The following is a 23,448-nucleotide window of genomic DNA, read 5'->3' as shown; positions in this document are numbered from 1 at the left end:
AATCATATGACAATTAGGCACATACTGAATCACAAGACGGAGATCAGAGATGTATCATTTTAACAATTTTATGAGATGAGACTAGCAAAATGCTACTTTCCTCCTGACTCATGATGAAGAATTCCAGCTAGAAACAGAATAAATGTGTCACTCAAAAAAAAAAAAAAAAACCACCACAAAAAAAAATCCAACAACAAAACAAACCATACCATAGCAAACAACCGAGAGCCCAGCGTGACAGAGTGTAACAGCCCAAGACTCTGGAGAAATGTGGAGCCCTCAGTTGAAGAGAATGCAGCCTGGCCACCAATATAAAGTACACAATTCTAGGCAAGGACTAGCTCTTAACGGCATGCAAAAAGGACATACTTCACACCTTCCCGCTGAAAGGGCATGAGGCTGGTCACAATTTCAGAGTCCACTACTGAAAGGTCAGCATCAGCAGAGTCCGTCTCTGATGTAGATCTCTGTATTTGAGCAGCAAAGGTTTTTATTACTGCCTCGGGCAGTGGCTCCACTTCTACTGACACAATGCTCTGTAACACTTCCACTGCAAAGAACAGAGCAGTTTATTATCAGAATGGGCAATATACACACAATTTACATTATAGATGTCAGGGCACAACCCTCAACCTCATCAATAATATTATTTCCTATCCTGAAACAGCTCAAGAAAGCACTGCATCATACACAGGTGTTGCCCTGGCCTCTTCCCTGAAGTCTATTTCAGAACCACATGATGAATCACATCTCCTCCCCTCGTATTTAGACTTGGTTATAAAAAACTGAAAGTCTGATGCCATCATTCAGAGATGATTGCTACTAATACAGCTGGAGCTGCATTATTCACACTGAGGGCAGCTTAGGGCACAATTTACTCAGAAATAAAAGTATGGATTCAAACAAAAGAGCTCCTGAAGCCTAGAAGGCAGGGATATCTTTATCTTGACCTTGGGATTCTGCATTAAACACCTCTGAGGTCTCCGCCATCCCTCAGTGATCAGGAGTGACCTGAGACACAGTTACCTAATGCAGACGATGCATCTGCAGCTTTGAAAACTCTCCTCTCCTCCTGTTCCCCAAATTTACACAGGTTTAGCTCTGCCTCCATTTTATCACCCCTCATTTATCATGTTTGGATAAGAAAACAGGGAGCACCTCAGGCCTCAGAGAAACTGCTCTTGTACAACCATCAGCAGCACTCTGACAGCCATCCTTCAGGGACATGGTACCAATACCAACTCCCTGCTTCAGCTGGTGCCCACTGCTCTTCTCCTGGACAGAAGTAGCTTGTGGGCCAAAACCATCCCACAGGCAGCCACTTGAGTTCCTCACCACTACTTTTGTTTCACCCATGAAGCCTCTCAACTTTACCTGCAGCATAAAGCTTTTCCAGTCAAATGAAAAGGATCCCCAGCCCCCATTACGCAAAGACATTGGGGCTTTCATCTTTTCAACCCATGCATCACAACAAGCAAAGTGTCAGGGCAACTCTCCTCCTAGACAACCTTATTTCAGTCCCCTCCAGTAGCCTCTCTATCTTACTCCAAAAAGATAAAAGTATTTCTTTTTAGTCAAACAGTAAGTTTCTATGAAAACAAATATCAGTTTAAAACATGAAGTGAGCTGGGACCATGAAAACATGTTTAGTAATCAATCTTTGACCACCAACTGAGAAACAAAAGAAACCTCTATGATAGGAACACAAATGCATGTGCACAGACCCTTTACTGCAGGAAGCATCTTTTTTTTTTATTTAGTGGTTGGTTTGTATATGAAGTCAGGAAGACATAAAACAACTCTGTTTGCAACAATAACCAGAGCTATGCAAACTGAAATAAGAACTCACTATACCAACAGTAAAAGCACCTCCAGAATTCAGTTAGGTATTTTCATTTCAGTTATCTCCAAGAGGAAAGCAGCAGGATGGACCCCTGCCATATGAAGGGGGAAAGCAATTCCAAGAAATATACATATGAAAAGATTTCCCTTTGTGGTTGGGCAATGACCAAACTTTTTAAACTCTCCAGTTTAATTTATACTTCTTCAATAGCAGGAACCCTCTCCACCCGAAGTACAGCACAAGCTTGTTATTACACTCACAGACTGAGCTATGTGTTAGCATAATTGCTACAATTTACTCACTGATAATTCTGTTGCTATTGTTCTGTACATGAGCTGGGAGAGTGATTAAGATATATCTGCCACCAGCATGATTCATCCAACAGACATTTTTTACTGAAGTGACCTTTCTATAAAGAAGACTGAGCAACTAAGCAAAGAGACATTAACCTCTACAAACAATTCCCAGCTAACAGATACCTCTGCTGGAAATGGCAACCAGCCTTTGAATTTCTTTTTTTTTTTTATTTTGACGTAGGTAAATGCACAGGCACAAAGCAAATGCTGTTCCTCAAAAAGGCACGTGCTAGAAGCCTCAAATGCCCTCACAAATTACACCCTGCAAGAATATATATGGAGAAATGCTTTTTGCTCTCCTTAAATCTGTGGGATTCTGAATACTTCATGTGATGTATACAACAGCCAGCTAGCGTGGCCGAGGGAGTGACAGACTGGGAGATGATGTGTTTGCTCAGCCTGCCCAGTATGTGCTACAGGATCAGGCCCTTTGCACGTACAAAAGGCCCTTTTAGCCAACTGAGAGAGATCATCAGCTCTCATTGAAATCAGGGCCTGTCAACATCGCAGTCCTGAAGTTTCCTAACTCTCCCCCAAGACACATTTGTTTTCATGACCTGGCATTCCTACAAGCCTCCACAACGTGGCTTTCAGCCCTACAACCATTACTAATTTTATTAAGACATGCATCATAGGAGCATCCAGATACTCAATTATTAAACGTACTTTGGTATCCCATGGAAGCAGGAGCCCACGCTGGAGAAAAACTGCTCTGAGCAGCAGCATTTCAGCTCTGAAACATTCAGTCACACTTTCTAAGGACATGCGTAGAGCACCTTGCTTATTATCTTTCTGAAGGTTATCCCAATCAAATGCCACAGCCACATACCCTCACACGAGTACCAAGGCAAATACAACAGGCTGACTGGGATGATACATAATTATTTAATACTTGGAACTTGTGTAATGCAAATCTCAAAGCACTCCATAAGCTTAACTAAACATAAAAAACTAAGAAGCAGATGTGCTGCTGCGACTGGATTATTCTGCAAAGTGGCATCTTTTTTAAAAAAAAAAAAAAAAAAAAAAAAACCACAGAACAACAATCCACAGTTCTACATTTCACTTCAGTGAGTCACAGTTTCACCAGTATTGCACAGATGCATTGCACAGGAGTCTACTGGTCAACTTCTACAAGGAAATGAACGTTGTAGCAACATTTTATGTTTAGATTCCACTTGCAAGGGAAAATACCATACCCTCTTAAAAAGAAGTTTTTTGCTAAGTTTTTTTAAGCATCCATCAACCAGTACCAAAGCATTTTAGTAGAGTATAAAATTCTGCTTCAAGGAGAATGCTTCTGCTTCAAGCAGATCTGCACACTTCTGCAAAAGAAACAAGCAGCTCTTCTTGTTTGCCCCAAAATCAACTCAGCTATGGAAGCAACCTGCATTCTAACCTGCCTCATACATCAGTCAAAAAACAGTTGTGTGCTGCCTGCAAAGCCATTATTACCAGCAGTAACATGCAAGGCTGAACAGCTAGACAGTCACCACCCAGACTGTAACTGTGGATGAACTGGTTGTTACAGAAATTATCAGTTGACTTGAAAACCTAGTGCTCTGACCTGAAAAACAAAATTTGCTGGGTGTGAAATGAACTAGCACAACACTGCACACTACTTAAATCTTGTAGTAAACGAAAAGGAAGAAATGAAAGTAAAACAGCCTGATACATGTTTGTTTTCTAAGCAAGGGGTGGCTGTGCCAGTTTATGAATTGATACAAAAGGGAACAAGGTGGGCTGGCACTGGAGACAAGGGGAGCACAGCTAAAAAGAGTCAGTAAGACAGAATTTCTGTAAGGACAGGAAGGCCTGCCAGCCATCATGCTCATTTCTTCAAATTTGGCAAGTGGGAATAGAGGAATCCATTCTCCTGCCGCTCTTTAGTTCAAGCGGAGCTGCTGTACCTTATGACCAATAAAAATAACTTTATGATAGTAAATATACATGTATTAGAACAAACTGCACAGAAATTCAGTGCAGAATCTGACAAAACAGAGCTGCTATCCCAATGGCCACTAAAAGACTGCCATGAATAACACTTAGAAAGTTTTGACTCTGGGCAAACAGTGTAACTGCCTGACAAAACGGGAAGACACCTGCTTCACGGTTTGTTAGCAACTTATCTCCCCAGAGTCAAAAGGCTTAGCCCAAGAAATTAAGTTAGAATTCATTTGCCTCCAAGAAAATAGCTCTAGCCAGGAAAATGCAGCTACTTACTCAGTTTGGGATAGTCCTCCAGCAGGAAATTCCACTTTCTGGTGTTTATATCTGCAACAGTTACAACAAACACTGTCATAAGTATCTTTAAAAAAGATTGAATTGTCTGTCCATAAGAACATGGCTACCCATCCATATCCTAAAAGAATTCTTGTCTTGTCCAGCAATCAATTCTCCTCTGTTTGCTTTCATGTCAAGCAAACAGTTTGAAGAAAACTTAAAAGTATGAGCACACACCTAGAAGTGGTGGTATCACCAGAGTAAGCCAAGATCAGCTCCCCTCATGAACCACGGTAATGAACCCACCTGCTCAAGGATTTTGGCAACAACTTTCTTTTCACTGCAAGAAGGGATGAAGAATATGTGTGAAGGTTCCTATTTGTTAATGAACAAACTCTGACTTCAGTTAGTGACAGAATCACTTTCAATTGTACCTCGGTACCCTACGGACGACATGCTCAGGATGATACAGAGGAAATTCCCCAATTTATCAATACCCAAAATATAATATCTGATTGCCAGATTTGTCAGGCAGGTTTATCCCTGGGTAGCACCTGCCTACAGTTTTCAGGGAAGGCAGAGTGAGTTCAGAGTCAGCTGAAGACACAATGAGCCACGTGGGGCCCTGCCCAAAGAACAAGAGCTCCTGGATTTGTTCCCCATGCTGTCACTGACCTGCTGTGACACTGCACAGGTCACCTCATCACTCTGGGCCTCATTCCCACATTACCGGTGGGAAAAACAATATTCACCATTGAAATTTGAATGCTAACATAAAAAGTGCTCTACAGTTCCACTTGCCTCAAAAACATCAGTAAAGCTGCTGGTAAACTCAATCTGCTCAGGCACTTGCAGCCATTATACACCACAGTAAGGCAAGAGAAATATGAGAATGTCCAACCGCATTTGGTAATAAAGACAAGAACTTATGAGCGGCCTCCGTACTGCTGGCAAATTATCAGCGCATCCCACTTCAACAGTAAATGTAATCATGCCGAGTCCTGAAATATCACCTTGGCTAACAGGCCCAGAAGGCTCTTGATGTGTTCTGGCATGGAGTAAAGTGCAGGACATGGGTACAGCACTACACCAGAACTACAGAAGCTCTCAAAATCTTCATCAAAGCACATCCTCTCATGCTATTTCAGAGGTGTGTACTTCTCTCCTCTGAAGCATTCACAGCACTCCAAGAGCAGTCCCAACAACCCTATTAGAATAAAGCAGAGACAACCAGAGACTCACCATAATTTCTGGAATCCATCTGTTTGAACACTCCAATCACTTCTGCAGAATATCCAATATCAACCTCAAACCGCAAGCGAGAGATCAGCACGCACTTCCCTTTGACGAGGGCCGAGGGTTTCTTCCAATTCTTACACATCTTCAAGAGGGATTTCACATCAACCCTACTGCCAATGAAATGAGAGCTTGATGCCAAGCTAACTGCATTTTCTCCTTCCAGTGGTGCCAGAATTACTGACTGAAGTTGATTTGCTGCTTCCACTAGGGAGAAAAGCATGAGATATAGAGAAAAGAATTAATAACAAAGAACACAGATAAACTAAAGATGCACAGGATGCTTTGGGAAGAGAAGGGACAAAAGGATGACAAACAAACTATACACCTTCAAGTTTAAAAGGAACAGAGCAATGATTCCCTGCTTTCACTCACAGGGACAAAGAATAAAGTCATGGCCTGGAGGAGCAGGTTGGTGAGATTTTCCACAGAGAATACAGCAGGGCAGAGGGAACACGTGAGAGCAGGTGAACAAGGGCCTGTCCAGCACTGTCACTGCATTAGGCTCCCCCTCTGTCAGCAACCCCAAAACACAGCTCACTAGGCCAGGGCAGGCAGTCTGCAGAACTACACTCAGCAGGTAAATTGCACACAGTCATAGAACGTTTTTACTTACAAAGCTGCAAGGACAAGCACATGGTGATCAATAGTATGTGCCTGAAAAGATGGGAAGGTACTTCTGCAAACAGCAAAGGAGGAAGATCTAAAAATATCTGCCTCCTGCCTCACGTCAGTGTCTGATATGCAATCTCATCTAGGAGAAATGCTGTATATTCACAATACTGTAGGAAAGATATCAGGATGGAATCTAGTCCCAACCCCTAAATCCCCTTTGTTATAATTTATCTCCATCACCCTTTATTCTACCCTGTCTTTCAGTTAGACTTGTACTTTCTCCAAGACATCTGCACTCCTATTTTACTAATCACTAGCAACCACCTCTCTCACAATGCCAGGGTATGGGGAGAGAAGGGACACAGCATTTTCCAGCTGTTAGCCTGACACCACAGCTATGCACACTAATAAACATTCCACTGTTTCCTCTATGTCTCTGCCAATCTATATCTATATGTTGTCTTTGTTATTATAGCTGAACCATGATGGTTACGCAACAAGAACCTTTTTTTCTTGTATTTTTACAGCATCAAAATAACAAATTTATCCCTAAGACTCCAACTCATAGGTACTACAGCGACACAAGGATTCACAAGCGTCTCCAGAGTCCATTAGACTCAAGAGCAGGGGAACACTAAGCACATTCTGCCTCCATGTATTTGTAAAGAGAAGCAACCTCCCCAATCCAGTAGCTGTTTAGAAGTAAACCCAGGTGAATCTAGTCTTTTGAGGGTCAAGCTGCACACCATGATCCACCCTGCTTCTTTTCGTAGTTCAGCTTACTGATACGCAACAACTTAAACGAATTTAAGTTCAGTGGTTAAGATTTGAAAAGGGAAAAAAAAGGGAGAAAGAAACAAATTCAGATAATTTCTTTCTAACCAGTTAGTAAGCCATTTGGATTTCATCCAACTTTATTTTTAAAAAGTGACTTCCAGAATAAACCCAAGCATTTGAGATTTCTAGTCCAAAGAAAAAGTTTAAAAGCATCAAGTGAAAGTAATTTTTTAAGCACAGAACTAGGAAACCACCAATTTAGACTTTCTCCTCCCAATGCACCAAGCAAAAGAGTTCAGATGCTAGTGTTTTAACATTGCATAGTTAGAGCTCATCTCTACAACTAATACTGAAAGAAACTGGAAAAAAAAAAACAACCCACACCATATTTTAATCTTTTATTTCAGTATCTGTTTCTGGGCTTGACTGCATGTTTAATTAATAGTACAAAGGAAGAAGTGTAATACAGGACAACATTATTCAGAACAACAACATTAACAGTGGGAAGTTTGAAAAGAATTGTTTTTACACTTACAAGACTTCAAACCAAGGCCCTATTAAGTCAGTTCCTTTTCCTTAGGGTATTTTTTCCCCTGCTATCATTGTCCAATGTTGATCACATATTGTCTCCACATGTCAACAGAAACTTTCCACAGAGAACTCATACATTTGATGGCTTTAAGGAAAAAAAGCATCATTTCTAAAAAACATCCTCTTCATTTGTAAGCTCCTTGGTGCGGAGACTCTGCTCTCATCTGTACTTGATACACTTCAAGCAAACCAGTAGCATTTAAATTATAAATGTGTGGCAACCCACATGGGAAGCTAAAATACCAGCACTCAGCTGTGGGTTTTTCAAAGTGCTCAACACAGGCCTAATTCTGTTCCCACTGAAATCAATAGTGATTTATCACTCGCTTCAATACAATGTGCTTTTGAAAAGCTTACCTGAAGTGTTTGCCTCTATCATCTCTCAATCTTTCCAGAACAAAATGACAGGAGGAAAAAAAAAAAAAAAAGATAAAACCACCCTTGTTATGCCAAAAAAAGGCAACTTCATTTTCAGTCTCACTCAAAGCCCTACAGAATTACTCTTTTTCCTTTTCTGACACCCAAAATCAACAGGAAAAAATGTAAGAAAAACCAACCAAAAAAAGTTGTTTAAAAAGCACATACATGAATGGACCTAGAAATTAAGCATTGGCCAGTGGAACACGCTCAGTTCTCAGTACAGACTTGTATGAAGTACCTGCACAGCAGATATTTTTTCCTAGGATTAGGCTTGTTGGTTGCTGAATGATTCAGCAATGGCAGAAAAAGTTAAACCTTTGCTTGGCATTTAGATTACAGGAAAAAACAAGTTATTTCTAATCAACTACAAAGTGTCAGAAAAATGTTATGAGCTAGACGCCTAAAAGATGGGTGTTACATTTGAGTAGCACTACTTTTATTACTCCAGACAATAACAAAGCTAAATAATAATTATGGAGGCAGAGGAAGGGGGTCAAGACTTGGATCCTTTTTTACCATTCAACAACCCATTTACTTACTGAAACTACTGTAATCTTCCAGGCTGAAATTCCATTTTTTCATAGCAGGATCTAAAATAGGGCAGAATATTAATCATTTGAGGTAGAAAAAAAATCAGTGTTGTGAAATGTTGATGCGAGGCAAGACAGAATTCATTCTACTCATGCAAACTTTTTGACACACATCTGAAATACAGTATGCCCAGGTTTAGAGCTACGGGACACCAAAAAGGCCATAGGGCATATCAATACTAAGACAAGAAGAATGCAGCAGCCATTCACAGGGAGCAGCAACACATGGGGGGAACAAAAGTAGAATATAATAAATACAGGCACGGAGAAAAGATCAGCAGCAAGCCGAAAGGTGGAGACTCCACTGCTCTCAGTAACCCAGTTAACAGAATCAGCTCATCAACTCTGAACTACAGCTGAAGTGACCCATTTTCCCCGTACCACTTTATGAATAACTTCCTTCACTCCCAAAAGACTCTGACCAGCTGCTGCCACTAAACTTCTTAGAGGACTGTTCATAAAGCAGGGCTTCTGATTTCTCAGCTAAACCCAAGCTCAAGCTATTTATGCCTAGAACTTCTTTCCAATTTCAGCTGTCTTTACTTTTGCAATCCCCCATTAATACCACATATTCCGTTCCAGCAATAGCTGTACTGCTAAGACCATCTAGCAACTACAATTCCAGCAGACACTGAAACTTGAATCTAACTTAAAAGACATAACAGCAAACAATCAATTCTTACCATAGCTTTTGCTTGGTATCTTCTTAAATACAGCAATAAGCTCAGCATTATACCCTATTTCAACCTGGAATCGGTCTTCTCCATATTTCACGCATTTTCCTTTTGTAATATTATTTGCTTTCTTGCAAGAGGCAGCTTCAAAGGCAGAGCCTGCACCAGCAGAGCTGGTCAGCTTCTGCATCCTACCACTGGCCTGAGAGGCACCACCTCCCCCCTCTCTTTCCGTTGGTCTGCTTGTGTTTATCAGCATTTCTGAATCACTCAGGGTAGCGCTGGTTGGTGGTGAAACATATTTTATGGCAGATTTGTTCTGACTTTGTAAATTTTTAGTACCGTCAGGGTGCCCGTTATCAATTAATCTAGGAAGAGATGGTTCTGTTGGGTTTTTGAAAGCTGGGTAGCATTTGGGCTGCTGGAATGTATCAAGATTAATTAAAGCTTGTTGTCCGTGTTCCTGACCACCAGCATCCAAGTAATGTTTATGGGAATAACTCAGAGAATTTGGGATCGTTGTAGGAAACTGCTTAATGCCACTTGCTTGTTCCGAGTCCACTGAACAATTCTTTTGTTGCTCTCCATGTGAACCAGCCATCTGTTGGTTTGCAATGTAATGATTATAATCTTTCTGGAGATAGTGCTTCTGCTCCGCAGGACTGTTTGGACTGTGTTGGTGCTGGCTAATGAACCTGACATGATTGTTGTCTTGCTTCAAGTTTCCCCAATTGCCTGGACTCTGTTCTTTCACCTGAGGTCCAGCAATCCCCACCTGCCCACCTCTCTGGGCTGCTAGCCGCTCTGCTCTTCTAGCCAAAGCCTTCTGGCGGTTCTCTTCAATTCTTCTCTTTTGTTCCTCTGTAAGGCCTGATGACATCTTCAACAAGCAATAAATCTGAATCAAAACTGCATTGGGAATTAATCACAGAGGCACCTGCTTCTTTACAAGAATGAAAGCCAGTCTATAAAAAAAAAAAAAAAAAAGGCAAGAAGAGATAGGAAGTTTCAACTCTGTTCCCCCCCAAACGTTTATTGTCTTGTAATTCAGTATAATTAGTGACTATTACTGTAACTGATCCTACACAAAAACCTAGTAGTACAGCAAGGGTGTCAGACCAATGCCGAGCCATTATCAGCAAGCAGATACTAACAACCACTGCTGGGGCTTTGCATGCCAGTCCCACATAGATAAAACATATGGAAAAAGGAGAAAATCTTCATTCCATTACAGTTCTGAGCACTCTTCTCTGCAAAACACAGCAGAACTGAAAAAAGCCAAGCCATAGACTGCAGAGCCAGCCCTGCAAAGGCAAATGCAGGCAAGGCAATGCATCTCTGCACAACTTTGCTAAAGTGTTTCGTATTTCTGGTACCTAACAGCAAAGATGGGGCAACACCCCATCTTTCCTGATCACCTTCCAGTTCTTGGGCATCTTACAGCGTGTAGCAGATACATATTCAACCCCAAAGGGCAGAGTCAGCTCCTGCCTTGAGAAAAGTCCACTTGCAGGTCAAGGGCCTTCTGATGAGCGCGAGGACCTAGCTCCCACCGCATCTCCCAGGAGCTGGCCTCACTCCATCTGCTCCCTGCCTTACGCCCCGGGGGCCGCCCACCTCCTCCAGCACTCAGAGACCAACTTTCCTCACTGCCCTGTAAGAAGCGGGGCTCACTCCCTTCCCTGCTTCTCTCCCACGTACCACGCTGCCCTGTCCCAAACTCCCCGGAGGGCCCGGCCCCCACCCCGCAGGGGTCCCCCGCCGTCCTCAACGACCATCCCCCCACCCTCCCCCAAGGGCCCAGCACTACCGCACCCCACCGGGGCCCAGGAGTTACGCCACAGGCCGCGGTCCCTCCTCGCTTACCGGGGGCTCCGCTGCAGCCCACCCTGGGCTCATCCGCGGCCCGGCCGCCTTCCCCTCGCCACAGGCCCACACACCCACCGGCTGGCAGAGGCCCGGTACGCCACCGAAGGGCGCGCAACCGCACAGACTACAACTCCCAGCAGACCCCGCTCTACTGCCCGCCAGCATCAAACGGCCGGCAGCGCGCAGCATGCCGGGAACGCAGCCTCGGCGCGGGCGCGCTTGGCACGCTGGGAAATGTAGTCTTCCCCTCTCGGTGCCATCTTAGGGGCGTCGAGAGCTGTGCGCTGTCGCTGTGGGTGTCGGGGGACGGGAGGCCGCCCCTGCCACCCTCGCAGGGGTTTGGCTCAGGCCCACATGCGGGGTGCGAGCCCACGGGCTGAGGCTTTGCCCCAGACAGCACCCAGTGCTGTGGTAGGGCTCCCTCACCAGCTGCCTCTGGTGTGTGGGGCCTGGCACGCCAAAGTGTGTGGCTCATTTTGAATGAGTGGCGATGCGTGAGGAATAAAAAAAAATGGAGGTAATGCATGAGAAAGGATGAAAACACTGTTGTGATCAGTGAGGAGGAAATCCACCCCAGGGTGTTAAGAGCAGTGGCTGACATTGGTGCGAGGCCGCTGCCTGTAGTCTTTGAAAAGTGGTGGAGGTGATGGGGGGATGTCCCTGGTGACTGGAAGAGGGCAAATGTGAGAGATATCTACAAGAGCGGCCCAAAACAGGACCTAGGAAACCACAGGCCCATTAGTCTTACACCAGTCCCTGGGAAACTAGTAGGAGCAAATGCTCCTAGAAACTGCCACAAAACAAATGAAGCGGGTGATTGGGAACAGCCAGCACGGATTTACCAAAGGCAAATCATGCCTGGTCACCTTCTACAACAAAATAACATTTTCTGTGTGTTGTTTACCTGGACTTTAGCACAGCATTGGACACTGTTTCGCACAGCCTCCTCCTGGAGGAACTGGCCAGATACAGACTGGAGGGGTGGTCCATGAGATGGGTGGGAAAGGGGCTCACAGGCACTTGCAGAAGGCAGGAATCAATGGGGTTTACTCAGGTGCCCACAGGCACTTGCAGAAGGCAGAAATCGATGGGTTTTACTCAGGCTGGCAGCCTGTCACAAGTGGGGTCCCTCGAGGATCGATACTGGGCCCCATGCTGTTCAACAAATTGCACTTGATATAAGAAAGAAAATTTTTATATTGAGAACGATTAGTCGATGGAACAACCTCCCCAGGGACATGGTGTGGTCCCCATCACTGGAGGTTTTCAAGACGCAATTGGACAGGGTGTTAGATAATCTCATCTAGGCTCCCCAACAAAAGGTTGGACCAGATGATCTTTTGAGGTCCCGTCCAGCCTGGGCTGTTCTATGATTTTGTGAACACCTTCATAATAAGCTAATTACTCATATTTGCATCAAAGTTCTGAATAAAAGGGTCTCTCAGGGTTTTAATTATACATGGGGTTTGATTATACACATCAAGCTGCCCTTCCCGCACAGTCGTGATCCCCATGTGCATGACCAAAGCGATACCTGGGGAGAAAGCAAAGACAAAGCACTGTAACCCCCTCCCATCTCTGACTTTCACTACCCTGCCCAGTTGCAGGTCTGGAGCCACCATCCCTGTCCCCAGATGCCATTTTCTCCCACCTGACAGACCCTTTGGCCGGGGACACCGAAGCCAGCTGGCTGCTTCACAGTTTATTCATTCTCCTCTCTGCTGGTTAATTAGAAAAGGTTATCCTTAAATTGCTTCCTGATTAAGCAGCAGTGACTGCCATTAGTCAGGAGCTCGTCAGCCCGAGAAAAACAAGGCAGGGAGCAAGAATGAGGTGTGATTTGACACACAGCACAGCCCTGGGAGTGCTGTTACTCGCCTGGGAATTGCACACGCACAGACCTGAGCACGCCACATGCACACAGGTGCTCACAAACACACTGCTTTTAAAGAAAACCACAGGGCTGAGGAGAGGTCTGGGTCCAGCGTTTTGTCCCACCTTCTCTTAAGCAAAAGAGTAAAAGTCAAACCTTTTTCTACATTCCAGGCCCCTCACTTCAGAGCGGGTTTGCTAGGAAAGGATGCTCAGCCCTGTGGTCTCCATTTGGATCCTCTGCCATTGCCCTCTTTTCCTCTGCAAGCCAGCAGAGTCCAGCTGGCTACGCAGCAGAGAGAGAAAGGAACGGAGGAGAGACCTTTTTTTTTCTCCTCCTTGTCACACTTTTAACTGCCCAAAGCTAAACCAGATCCCAGTGTCACATATGGAGGGGAGAGAGAGAGAACATGCAGAGCATAACCCCACAACTGTTTCCAGCCACCTTTTCCCCCCTCAGCAGCTATCCAGTTCCAGGTTTCTGCTGATGGCTCCTTATGCTTTGGGAGATCGTGAGGGGGGAACCAACTTGGGAAAAGTGGACAAAAGCCCCTATCAGGGACTGTCCCCAGCTCTCGAAAACAATGACAGCGGAGCATTGTTTGCAGAGAGCTCTTGGGTTGCACGGTCAGGCAGACACACAGACAGACGTTGAAGCATTTGCTCCATATGGCACAACTTCAGCAAGGCACAAGGAACAGCCCAGCCATGCAGAGAACAGACCTACAAAATGAGAGGCCATTTGTGAGCAGTTTGCTGGTAGCACTCCAGGTGTCCTTTCAGTCAGAACATGCTTCCAGCAGTGGCTTGGACTTACTCTCCACACACTGGGTCAGGGAGCAGAAATGCAGTACAAAAATTCTGGGAGGACTGGGGGGGGGGGGGTTAGCACACCCCAGCTCTGCTGGGGAGGAAATGGTTCACCCAATTACGAAGAAATGCTCCCATCGGTGGAAAAACATAAGATAATGGGGTTCTCAGTGCTGTTCTTACCGGGATCTTCCCATCACTTGGATTGTGCTCTAAAGATCCTCTCATGGGCTGGGCTGGTCCTGACTGCTGGCTCCCAAATGTGGACAGAACTGCCTGACCATGCATCATACATCTTGTATAAGCAGCAGCTAATATCTAAAATACAGGCAACCCAAGACCCCAGAGGTGTTCTGGAATCTCGTGGATTGTCCTCTGAGGGGTTTTGAGCTGCTCTTAGGAGGTCCTACTGCTGTCATGCTGAATATATTCTCCCCGCTCCACCACCTTGCCAACACACCTTTTTGGTTCTCCACATGGGCAGAGCAAGGTGCCTTCATCCTGGATGTGTGGCCAGCCTGCACTCTCTGCTGGGGCTGAATTGCATGCAGAACTGCTAGGTGTAGCAGGGCCACCCAGCAGACAACTGCAAATCAGCCCAGGCTAATAGCCCTCTGATGCCCCAGCTTCTTGGAAGGGTTTGGTAGCCCACACTGAGCTCAGAGACACCATTACCAGTGCCCAAATGTGCCGGTCTTTGACCAGCTGTGGAGAACTTACAGTTGCACCTTCTAAAAGAAATTAATCCCATGCTCATGACCCTTATCAGTTCTTTCACAGCTAAAACCAGTCAAGTGGCTGGATCGGGGACATGCAGGTCTGCTCCTCAGGGCCAGTCTTGGGGCAGGAGGGTCAGAGAAAGGCCCCTGGACTGAGAGCTCCTTCTGATTGGGGAAACCCTTTTGTGTCAGCTCCTGTGGTCTGGTCTGAATAGTATGTACAGTACCTGTCTTCTTTGGGCTGCAGGGCTGCGATCCTAATGGGGAACCAGAGCCACAGGCTCAGAGGGACAGGAGATGCTTGGGTTTGGGGCTGGACCTGGGCATAGTAGCTGACCCTGCATCCCCCCTTGTATCTGTTCCCCCTGGATTTCATTTGTCACAGAATCACAGAATTTTCAGAGTTGGAAGGGACCTCTAGAGATCAGACAGTTGTTAATCCCCTCTACTTCCCTCTGCACACCAAGGACTGTGGCCTGCTGGCCCATTTGTCAGCCCAGCTACTACCGCAAGTTGACTCTGAATCAGGCCCTTTCTCCAAGCATCTCTGTAGCACCAAAGACAAAATTTGGAGTTTGCTGAATCCAGCTGCCCTTGAAACTCTGATGAAAGAGGACCTGCAGTGGCTTTTCTGTGAGCTTTTCTAGCATGAGAAGGTTTCTCCCCTCCTCTGACTGCCAGCTCAGTGAAGACCACTTCTTTTTTCCTGCTCTTTGGCCACCCGGTGCAAGGAAAATTAGTCACCCTCCATTCTTTTGAAGCAGCCTCTCTTATCTACACAGCTTGTTCTTTCCTGGCACACTGAAGCCTTCCTGCTCTTGTTTATAGTACAACCCCTCCAACAGATTGCAGGGTCTCTTTTCTGCCTTCTGTCCTTCTTGGCTGGATTCCTCTCCACAGCTCCAGTCCAGAGCAATGGTCTGCACAGCACATGGCCTCCGCTTCGCTGCCAGGCTGCTGCCATGCTCACAGGGCTGCTGCAAGGCTGAGCCGACTCTTGATCTTTTATGCGATGCAGCCCAGGTGTGGGGGGCAGTTCACTGGCATTCAGAACAAAGATTTAAAACAGGAAAAAAAACCAAACACAAAAACCCCACCACATCCTACATTGAGATGCAAACAGTGTTTCCAAGGCTTCTGTGTTGCCAGCATTTAACACATGAGCTGTGATCCAGCTGGGGTGAGGGCACTAGCAATGTGGACTCTGCAATGTCCTATAATATGTTTGAGTTCAGGGCAGAGCACATCCCTCTGCTCTACACAACTGGTTTTCTTTTTGTCCAGATGCTGAACAGAACTTTATCTTGGTGAAACATGATCGAACTAGCAGAAGGGTGCGAAGTTAGAAGGAAAAGCTTGTGTGTGCATGCAGAGAATTTAACTGCATAAGCTTTATTTCCGTAGGAAACCAGGTTAAACAAACCAAAGTTGCATTCCAAGTTTTATTCTGAAGCTTAAATTATTGGTCTGGTTTTCAAACTCAGAATAAGCAGCTAATCCTATGGCCTTAGTATTGATATGAAGCCAACTTTTGAGATCCTTTTGTTAAAGCTAGCCACAGTTCTCTGCCCGTTCTTTTCCCGGTGCATGACAGACCCAGAGATACGGAATCCTTTAAGCAGGAGCATCAGAAGTCACTGATGTTAAATAATTAACCACCAATGTAATATTAATGGTCCTTTGCCCTTGCACAGGAGCACTATCTCTCCTTGGAGTATCTCAAAGCATACTCCAGACCAAGAGGAGCTGGCAGAGCAGCTCTGGACTTCTGTGGGATGCAAAGTCTGATGCCAAGAAGGTTTCCAAGAGGCAGACCCAGGGCTGTGGCATGCCCAACCCGTGAGCTTACAGTGCATTCTGATACAACTGTTTGCCATCCTCTGCCGTGACTTAGATGAGAGCAGCATAAGACAACTGCTTTAATTAGGAATGTGGACTCAGCCCAGGACTCTCCTCTGCCTTAGTCTTCACTGATCCAATGATGCAGAAAGGTTGCTCTCATCTTAGAAACCTCCATGAATGCAGCACATGGAAAGTGAGCCAGAATCTGGCCTTGGCAAACAGCACACTTAAGCACAGGCTTAACTTGAAGTGTGTGCTTAAGCTTGTTAAGCCATCTCCTTCAACAGAGATATTTTCCTTTATGTTGGGAGTCTCATCTGCTACGGAACGGGGGAGTCACAAGGTGATTTGTTTGTTATACTTTGTATAGCAGCCTGATCTAGAAAACACTTGCTGTCAGCTGCACTATTTTGCTACCAGCTTGTCTCAGTGACTTCCACTGGGCTCCTTGGGATAGCAATTATTCCACAACAGGGAGTGCTCTTGAAGTGTCAGGGCAGCATGCTCGCGAGGCGCTGCTGCAGTCTGCCTGGGTGGTGCTCTGCGTCTCTCATTATAAATAACAAGGGTCACAGGCAATGGGAATGCACGCGCCTTTAGTTGGGGGGGGGAGGGTATTTCCCCATTTTGCTCACAGTAAAAATCATGATAGCCAGATCCTGAGAAACAGCTACAAAGGTTCTGTTTAAAAGAATGTGACTACAGAAAGCAGATGCTCATCAAGTTAAATAAGGAATTTAATTAGCCTGCATTTTATCTTGTTTTCAGCAATATGATGACAAATCGCATCTTAATAAAATAACATTAGGGAGCAGCACAATTCCAGTGCTTCAGGAAATGAGAAGCAGTATAAGTTATAAGCCTGTTCCCACCAAAGAAGTCATTCTCATTCAGAAATCTGACATGATGTTAAGATGGATAATGTTTTAGCAAAATGGTCCTCTGGCACTTAGAGAGATTTACAGCCACTTTCAGCTTCAAAAGGCTTAATATAAGGTAGTGGGGGAGAAGGAAGTGGTATGAATAGCTTAAGGGACAGGTAGTGCAATTAATATTTTTTTATTCCTATGGTGGCACAGGCATGCAGGGTTCTTTACAGGTGAATAACAAGAGTTGTCCTTTCCCCAGTAGGGCTATGACTAAACATAGACATTATACATTGTACAAGTGGTGGGTTTAGTGTTTGTCATGTAATAGAATATGTCCAAGTTCAATTACAATATCGCATTTGATCTAGGAAATCAATTTTGTGTAACATCATGAGCACGGGTCTTACCTCACCCTGAGAAAGGTTCATGAAGGATCCACAGCAAGTTCGCTCATGTCATGGTTTGAGGGCTTCAAAAGTTTGTCTAAGCTCAGTTGTAACTTCTGGGACTCGAGAAACTAGCATTGTTTGGAATATTTCTGTCCAGTAAAAAGGATTACAAAACACAAGAGTTACAGCAATAAAAAACTATGAGATTTAGTTTCATTATACAAGAATGAAGGAAGTATTCGGCCCATTCAGCATGGTTGTCCACTGAATCCTTTCTTTTGTCTGTACCAGGGAGCAGATCCATGGTTTAGGTGGTGGATCATGGGATTATCACATAGCTGTTCACTATAAAATGCACCGTTTGATCCTGGGTGATATCTTGAGGGAATATGTTTCACTTGCTGATCATACGTTGTAACAACAGTTATTCTTGATGGGCTATTTGACATTTTCCATCTTTCAGATCCAGTGGTTGCTCCATGGCTCTTTATTAGGAAAGGAACAAAGTGTAGTCTGATTGGATCTCTTGTCATGCGAGGGTGCACACATACACAGACAGTACACACATTGAGTTTACACATGTACACGTATTTGTGCATATGCAAATATATATCTTTTCTGATAGAGTAATTTTCTGGATTCATGATTTAATATGTTAATCTAAGATTATGCTGCTATTGCTGAGGACAGAAATGCTTCAGAAGTCGTTGATGAATTGGGAGTCTTCTGCCAGTAACTTCTTGGCCCGCATTTAGCTTAGGTTGATAAGGGCTGAAAGCTGTTGCTCTCTGACAGCTGTTCACTGGTGTATGTGAAATGAGTTTATGATTCTTGATCCAGGTCCTAGAAAACAGATGTCCATGCTATAAAACGCACCTTTGCTACTTAGACCCTCACTAACACCATCTAAGATGGATGGTGATGAAGCTTTGCTCATTGCTATGGGGCAGCTGTGAATCAAAGGGCAGTGCAAAAGTATGGGTTGTCTGCTCTTTTAACAGGCAACAAATTCCTTTTAAAATTATCTTGCGGGAGCTAGATTTAAGAGTGAGTGTGGAGGGGTGAGGTTTTCCCTTCTCTCTATCGGTGGAAAAAATTTTGAAATGTATTGACCTGGAAAATCCAAGCTCAGAAGCAGCAGCTGGGTTTTCAGCAAGTGTCTTGTTTCTTTCCCTGTTCTCCATCTGGATTCACTGTAACGCAGAGAAATCAAGCATTGCCTCGGAGGTCAAGTAAAGTTTGGAAATGCCCATCATTTCCATACAATTTTCCCAGGATGAGTGGTGCTGCCCCACGCTCTGAGAATGCAACTTGCCAGATGTGAAGGGCTCAGATCTGTGAGCAGTGGTGGGGATGACTTTTCTCATTTGCGGAGTTGTTTGCAGAATTGGACCCTAAGCCCTCCTGGAGCAAATTGTGAAGCAAGGCACAGATCAAATCAAGATGCTGACTGTGACTGCATCACGGCACAATATCGTGCTGACAGAATTTGAGGCTGAAAGCAGTGACATTCATGTCTAGCAATGTCTAATACATCATATGGTTGTAAAGTGACAACTGAGTCCTGGAGGACAAAGACTAATCCCTGTATGCCCTGCAAATATTTTCCAGTCCACAGACAAGTTAAAGACCAGGTCTTGAAAATAATTTAATGCAGCCTGAACTTGATCTCTTAACAGCAGAACAGGTAGTTCCCTCTGAATTTGCACATGCTGTCAGGTTTTACTCATGGTCGTGACACCGTGTGGTATTAATGTTTCCTCTGGATGCAACCAACTTTTTTTATAGATTTTCCAGACTTTCATTAATTACTTAATTGGCGCACAGTAATATAAGAAATGAAGTGTATTCCTATAGGGCAGTCATATTTCAGACAGGCACCAACTTATTTGCAAGCAGAATTAAAAACAAATGGGAGAAACGTTTTCAGTTGTTCCTGCTCCATCCCCGATTTCAGCAACAAAGCTGATATATTGCCAGGTACTGATCCCACTACCTGGAATTTGTCCAGGTTGAGAACTTATTAGTGTTTATTTGAGGCAAGAGGGAGAGAGAGAGAGAACACAGCTTGTATAAATCAGATTAAAGTATTGACAACTCCTAAGCAATGCTCATTCCAGGAACAAGCTCACTATGTGATAACACCACTGCTCTAAAAAGAAGTGCATTTTGAATGTACGCCACTTTGCAAATACCTGGTGGGTCATGAGTTCTTGAGGGTTAGTTCCTAGAAGAGAAAACAGGATTTCTGGAAAAGTTAAATACTCTAGATGGAGATTATCTGAATTATTTAATAAGTGAGAGACTTAACAGCCACTGGACCTTGCGCTGCTTGTGGTTTATGGTTCAGAACCATCTTGGGTCAAAGTAGAGTAGAAATTGTTACAGCTGATACAGACTAAATTAAAAAATCAGGGTCTTGACCCAGGCCTAGTGAGCAAAGAACTCCACTGTGTGCCATGATTAGCCTTGGCTTGCACATTCAGTGGGAAGGGCATGGTTAAATGCGAACCTAGAACAAATTCCCGTCTCTCCTCTCAGTGTGGTTGCTGGACGTCAAAACCATGAAATATTAATAGCCACTGTGTGTTAAGAGTCCCCCTCCCTGCCTGATCCACAGACAAAGTGCATCTGTCTCTGCTTTCAGCCACAGAGCTCAGCTCAAGCTGCAGACGCTGGTGCTTTTCGCTTGGGAGCCCTCGATGCACCCGGCAGCAGGGCAGCTTTGCCACCGGTGTTTAGTCTGGGCTTGGCAGATGGCTCCAGCTTCCTGACTGTCACCCTGGCATCTTACGTCAGCACTAAAAAAACCCTTCATTATTTTTATTTGATAGATCAGTCTTTTTTTTCCCCACAAAGCAGAACAGGAGCAAACGGTTGGAGGCAATGTGAGATGACCACAGGAGGAATGGATAGCAGGGTGGTAGGAAGGAAACTGGAGAGCTACAGTTGTAAGTGGAGAAATCTTCACTGGCTCTACCAGTATCCCATCCGCTTTCCCCATCCCCAGCACAAACAAACGCACACACACAGAGGGAGTTGGGCAGTGGCAGATGGGGAAAGAAAATAGATAAATAGAAGTGTCAGTAGCATGGATTGGTTTGCACTTGGTCTCCTCTCTTCTCTCTGCTTATGTCTGCTGGTATGTAAAGATCACACAACCAAGGGACTTATCACTGACCTGGAAAAATTATATCACTGAACATAAAAATGAATCAAAAAGAAAAACGTAGGAAGGGGGTGGTCAGGGAAGAGAACAAAAGGAGATTAATTTTTTTGCCTGTGTGTATCAGGATTTCGTGGGAGCACATGTTGCCAATGCCATTGCAGGAGCAGCTCTGCCTCAGAGAGAAAAGACTGTGTGGGTGGTTTCCTGTGCTGAGATTCCTCATGTTTTTGATCCTTCTCTGCCTAAATGAGGGGTCCCCAAAGGGTGTCAGAGCCGGACACAGGTAAGCTCAGCAGCAGAGTCCCAACACATGATGACTTCAGACAGAAGAGACACCATCTCCCTCTGCAAGCTCTCCTGATATCATACACCCAAACCACATTAGGGAGGGAAGGAAGAGGATATGTCTCAGGGTACTCTGGGCCAATTCTCCTGCAATTTTCCAATTTTCCAGAAAGCTGGTGTGCCCAGAGGAAGCTCTTCCCTTCTGTGTAGTGCCACCACCTAACTGAAAAAGCAACGTCCCAAGGAAGAGATCATTGATCTTTCCTCTCTGTCCTTTGCCTGGATGACCAGAACTACAGCCATGGACATTGTTTAGCATATGCCAGCAGCAGCTCCTCATCAACATAATGTACATAAGCACAGTCATTCCTGCAGTCCTGTCAGCTTGTGGCCACCTTCTGAGTCTCATCAGACCCAGGCCCATTCCCAGAGTTACCATGGGTACTGCAACTGCCCTGTGGGTGGAAAAACCTGGTCCTGCACTGGGTTAAGCCCTCCTTGCCCCATGCACCCTCCTGGGCAGGGAACCTGGGCAGAGAGCCGTGACATGACCACTGTGTAGGGAGACGGTTGGGAGCAGAAGAAACAATGACCACCAGCTCCTCTGTTGGGGCCACAGTGGGCTTTAATGTCCATCCCTGCTTCTCCAGGGGTAGGTGGGGAGGAGCTGGAGCACTATGCTGCTGGCTTTTCTGGCCTCCATGCCTGGCATGGGAGCCTTGCCCAGGACTACAGGCAGGTTCAAGAGTGGGATGAGATTCAAATTTGGCTGGTGTCTTCTGCATGGAAACCTTAATTTTTAGAACACGCTGGAAACTTTTTTTCCTAAGGCACTATCTATCCTCCAGGGCATCCTTTCCTCCTTCTCATTGCTAGTTTCTACACAAATGCAGAATCTTCGGTGCTTAGTCATTCTACCATTCCTGCTGTTTATTGCCTCCAACAGGCGTAATTCTCTGCTCAGGAGACCTTTGCAAGTTGCTGTGGAGGAGCCGTGGGCCGTTGTCATCCTGTTTCCAGAGGGCAATAAACAGCAGCAGTCAAACTTCCATGGAACAAAGATTGTGTGATTATTCAGTCGTAAAGAGAGGGAAGGAAAAGACATATATATTGTGTGTGCGCTTATTTGCACATCACACAAGGATGTGCAAATTGCTCTCAGAAGACAGTCTCTATGAGGTAAAATAGGTCCCCATGTAGTGCTTCGTTACTGACTCGAATGAGGGATTTCTCCTGCCTGTGCCTTGGTTTTCCTGTGCAAATCATAGAATCATAGAATTGTTGAGGTTGGAAGGGACCTTTAAGATCATCAAGTCCAACCATTAACCTAACCTGACAAAACCACTTCTAAACTGTGTCCCCAAGTACCATGTCTACCCTTTTTTTAAACACCTCCAGGGATGGTGAATCCACCACCTCCCTGGGCAGCCTATTCCAATGTCTGATAACCCTTTCAGTGAAAAAAAAAAATCCTAATATCCAATCTAAACCTCTCCTGGCATAATTTGAACCTATTTCCTCTCGTCCTATCACTTGTCACCAGGGAGAAGAGGTCAGCCCCCACCTCTCTATGACCTCCTTTCAGGTGGCTGTAGAGAGTGATAAGGTCTCCCCTCAGCCTCCTCTTCTCCAGGCTAAACAACCCCAGTTCCCTCAGTTGTTCCTCACAAGATTTGTCCTCCAGACCCCTCACCAGCTTCGTTGCCCAAAGGGCTTGTAGCTCTTCCTATCTAGCTTAAGTGCTTTCAGGGCCAGGAATTTATTCATGCCCATATGGGGCAGGGCAGGAAGGCAGGGATGTGAGTTTGGGGGTGACACAGGGAATTGTTTCCCGGGGTTAACAGCTTGTGTTTTCCTCCTTCTTGAATGAGACCAAGTGTTTTTTTGGGAGGAAGATCCAGAGAAACCATATTAGTGTCAAGGGCTGGTAGTAGAGCCAGCCCATCACCAGTCACCTGCACCTGGCCTAGGCGCTAAAATACCATCAACAGAGAGAGCTAAAACCTGTTGGGAAGGAAAAGCCCCTTCAAGAGCAGGGAATTGCTGCCTGCATGCAGACACTGGCTCAGAAGCAAGAGCTTTTGGGGGTTTCCTTGTGGGGGCTGTGAGACTGAATGCTTCAGTGTAGTGGGGCTAAGTCATTAAAAGCTGCATGACCCCAAGGGCCAGAGGGGATTTCCAACTCATTAGCAGGGAGGGTTCAGCTCACTGGGAAATGCAGGTGCTGAGCACCTTCATG

The 23,448-nt window shown here is 45.0% G+C and overlaps 1 protein-coding gene across 1 annotated transcript in view; it reads right to left on the bottom strand.

Moving 5' to 3' along the window:
• SMARCAL1 (SNF2 related chromatin remodeling annealing helicase 1) overlaps positions 1 to 10,267 on the bottom strand; it is a 38,446-nt gene extending 28,179 nt beyond the window's left edge. Inside the window, exons 1-5 of the mRNA XM_082484352.1 lie at positions 9,395 to 10,267; positions 8,661 to 8,711; positions 5,665 to 5,925; positions 4,423 to 4,473; positions 370 to 550 (exon numbers count right to left, since the gene is read on the bottom strand). Coding sequence (XP_082340478.1) covers positions 370 to 550; positions 4,423 to 4,473; positions 5,665 to 5,925; positions 8,661 to 8,711; positions 9,395 to 10,265 — 1,415 coding nt within the window. The 5' untranslated portion in view covers positions 10,266 to 10,267. The remainder of the gene's footprint in view (positions 1 to 369; positions 551 to 4,422; positions 4,474 to 5,664; positions 5,926 to 8,660; positions 8,712 to 9,394) is intronic.
• Between the last annotated feature and the right edge of the window lie 13,181 nt (positions 10,268 to 23,448).

The sequence above is a fragment of the Vanellus vanellus genome, assembly GCF_965231255.1.
Source record: "Vanellus vanellus genome assembly, chromosome: 5".
In the NCBI taxonomy this organism is placed as follows: Eukaryota; Metazoa; Chordata; class Aves; order Charadriiformes; family Charadriidae; genus Vanellus; species Vanellus vanellus.
The sequence above is the reverse complement of the archived record's forward strand: the minus strand, read 5'-3'. Positions and strand labels throughout refer to the sequence as shown.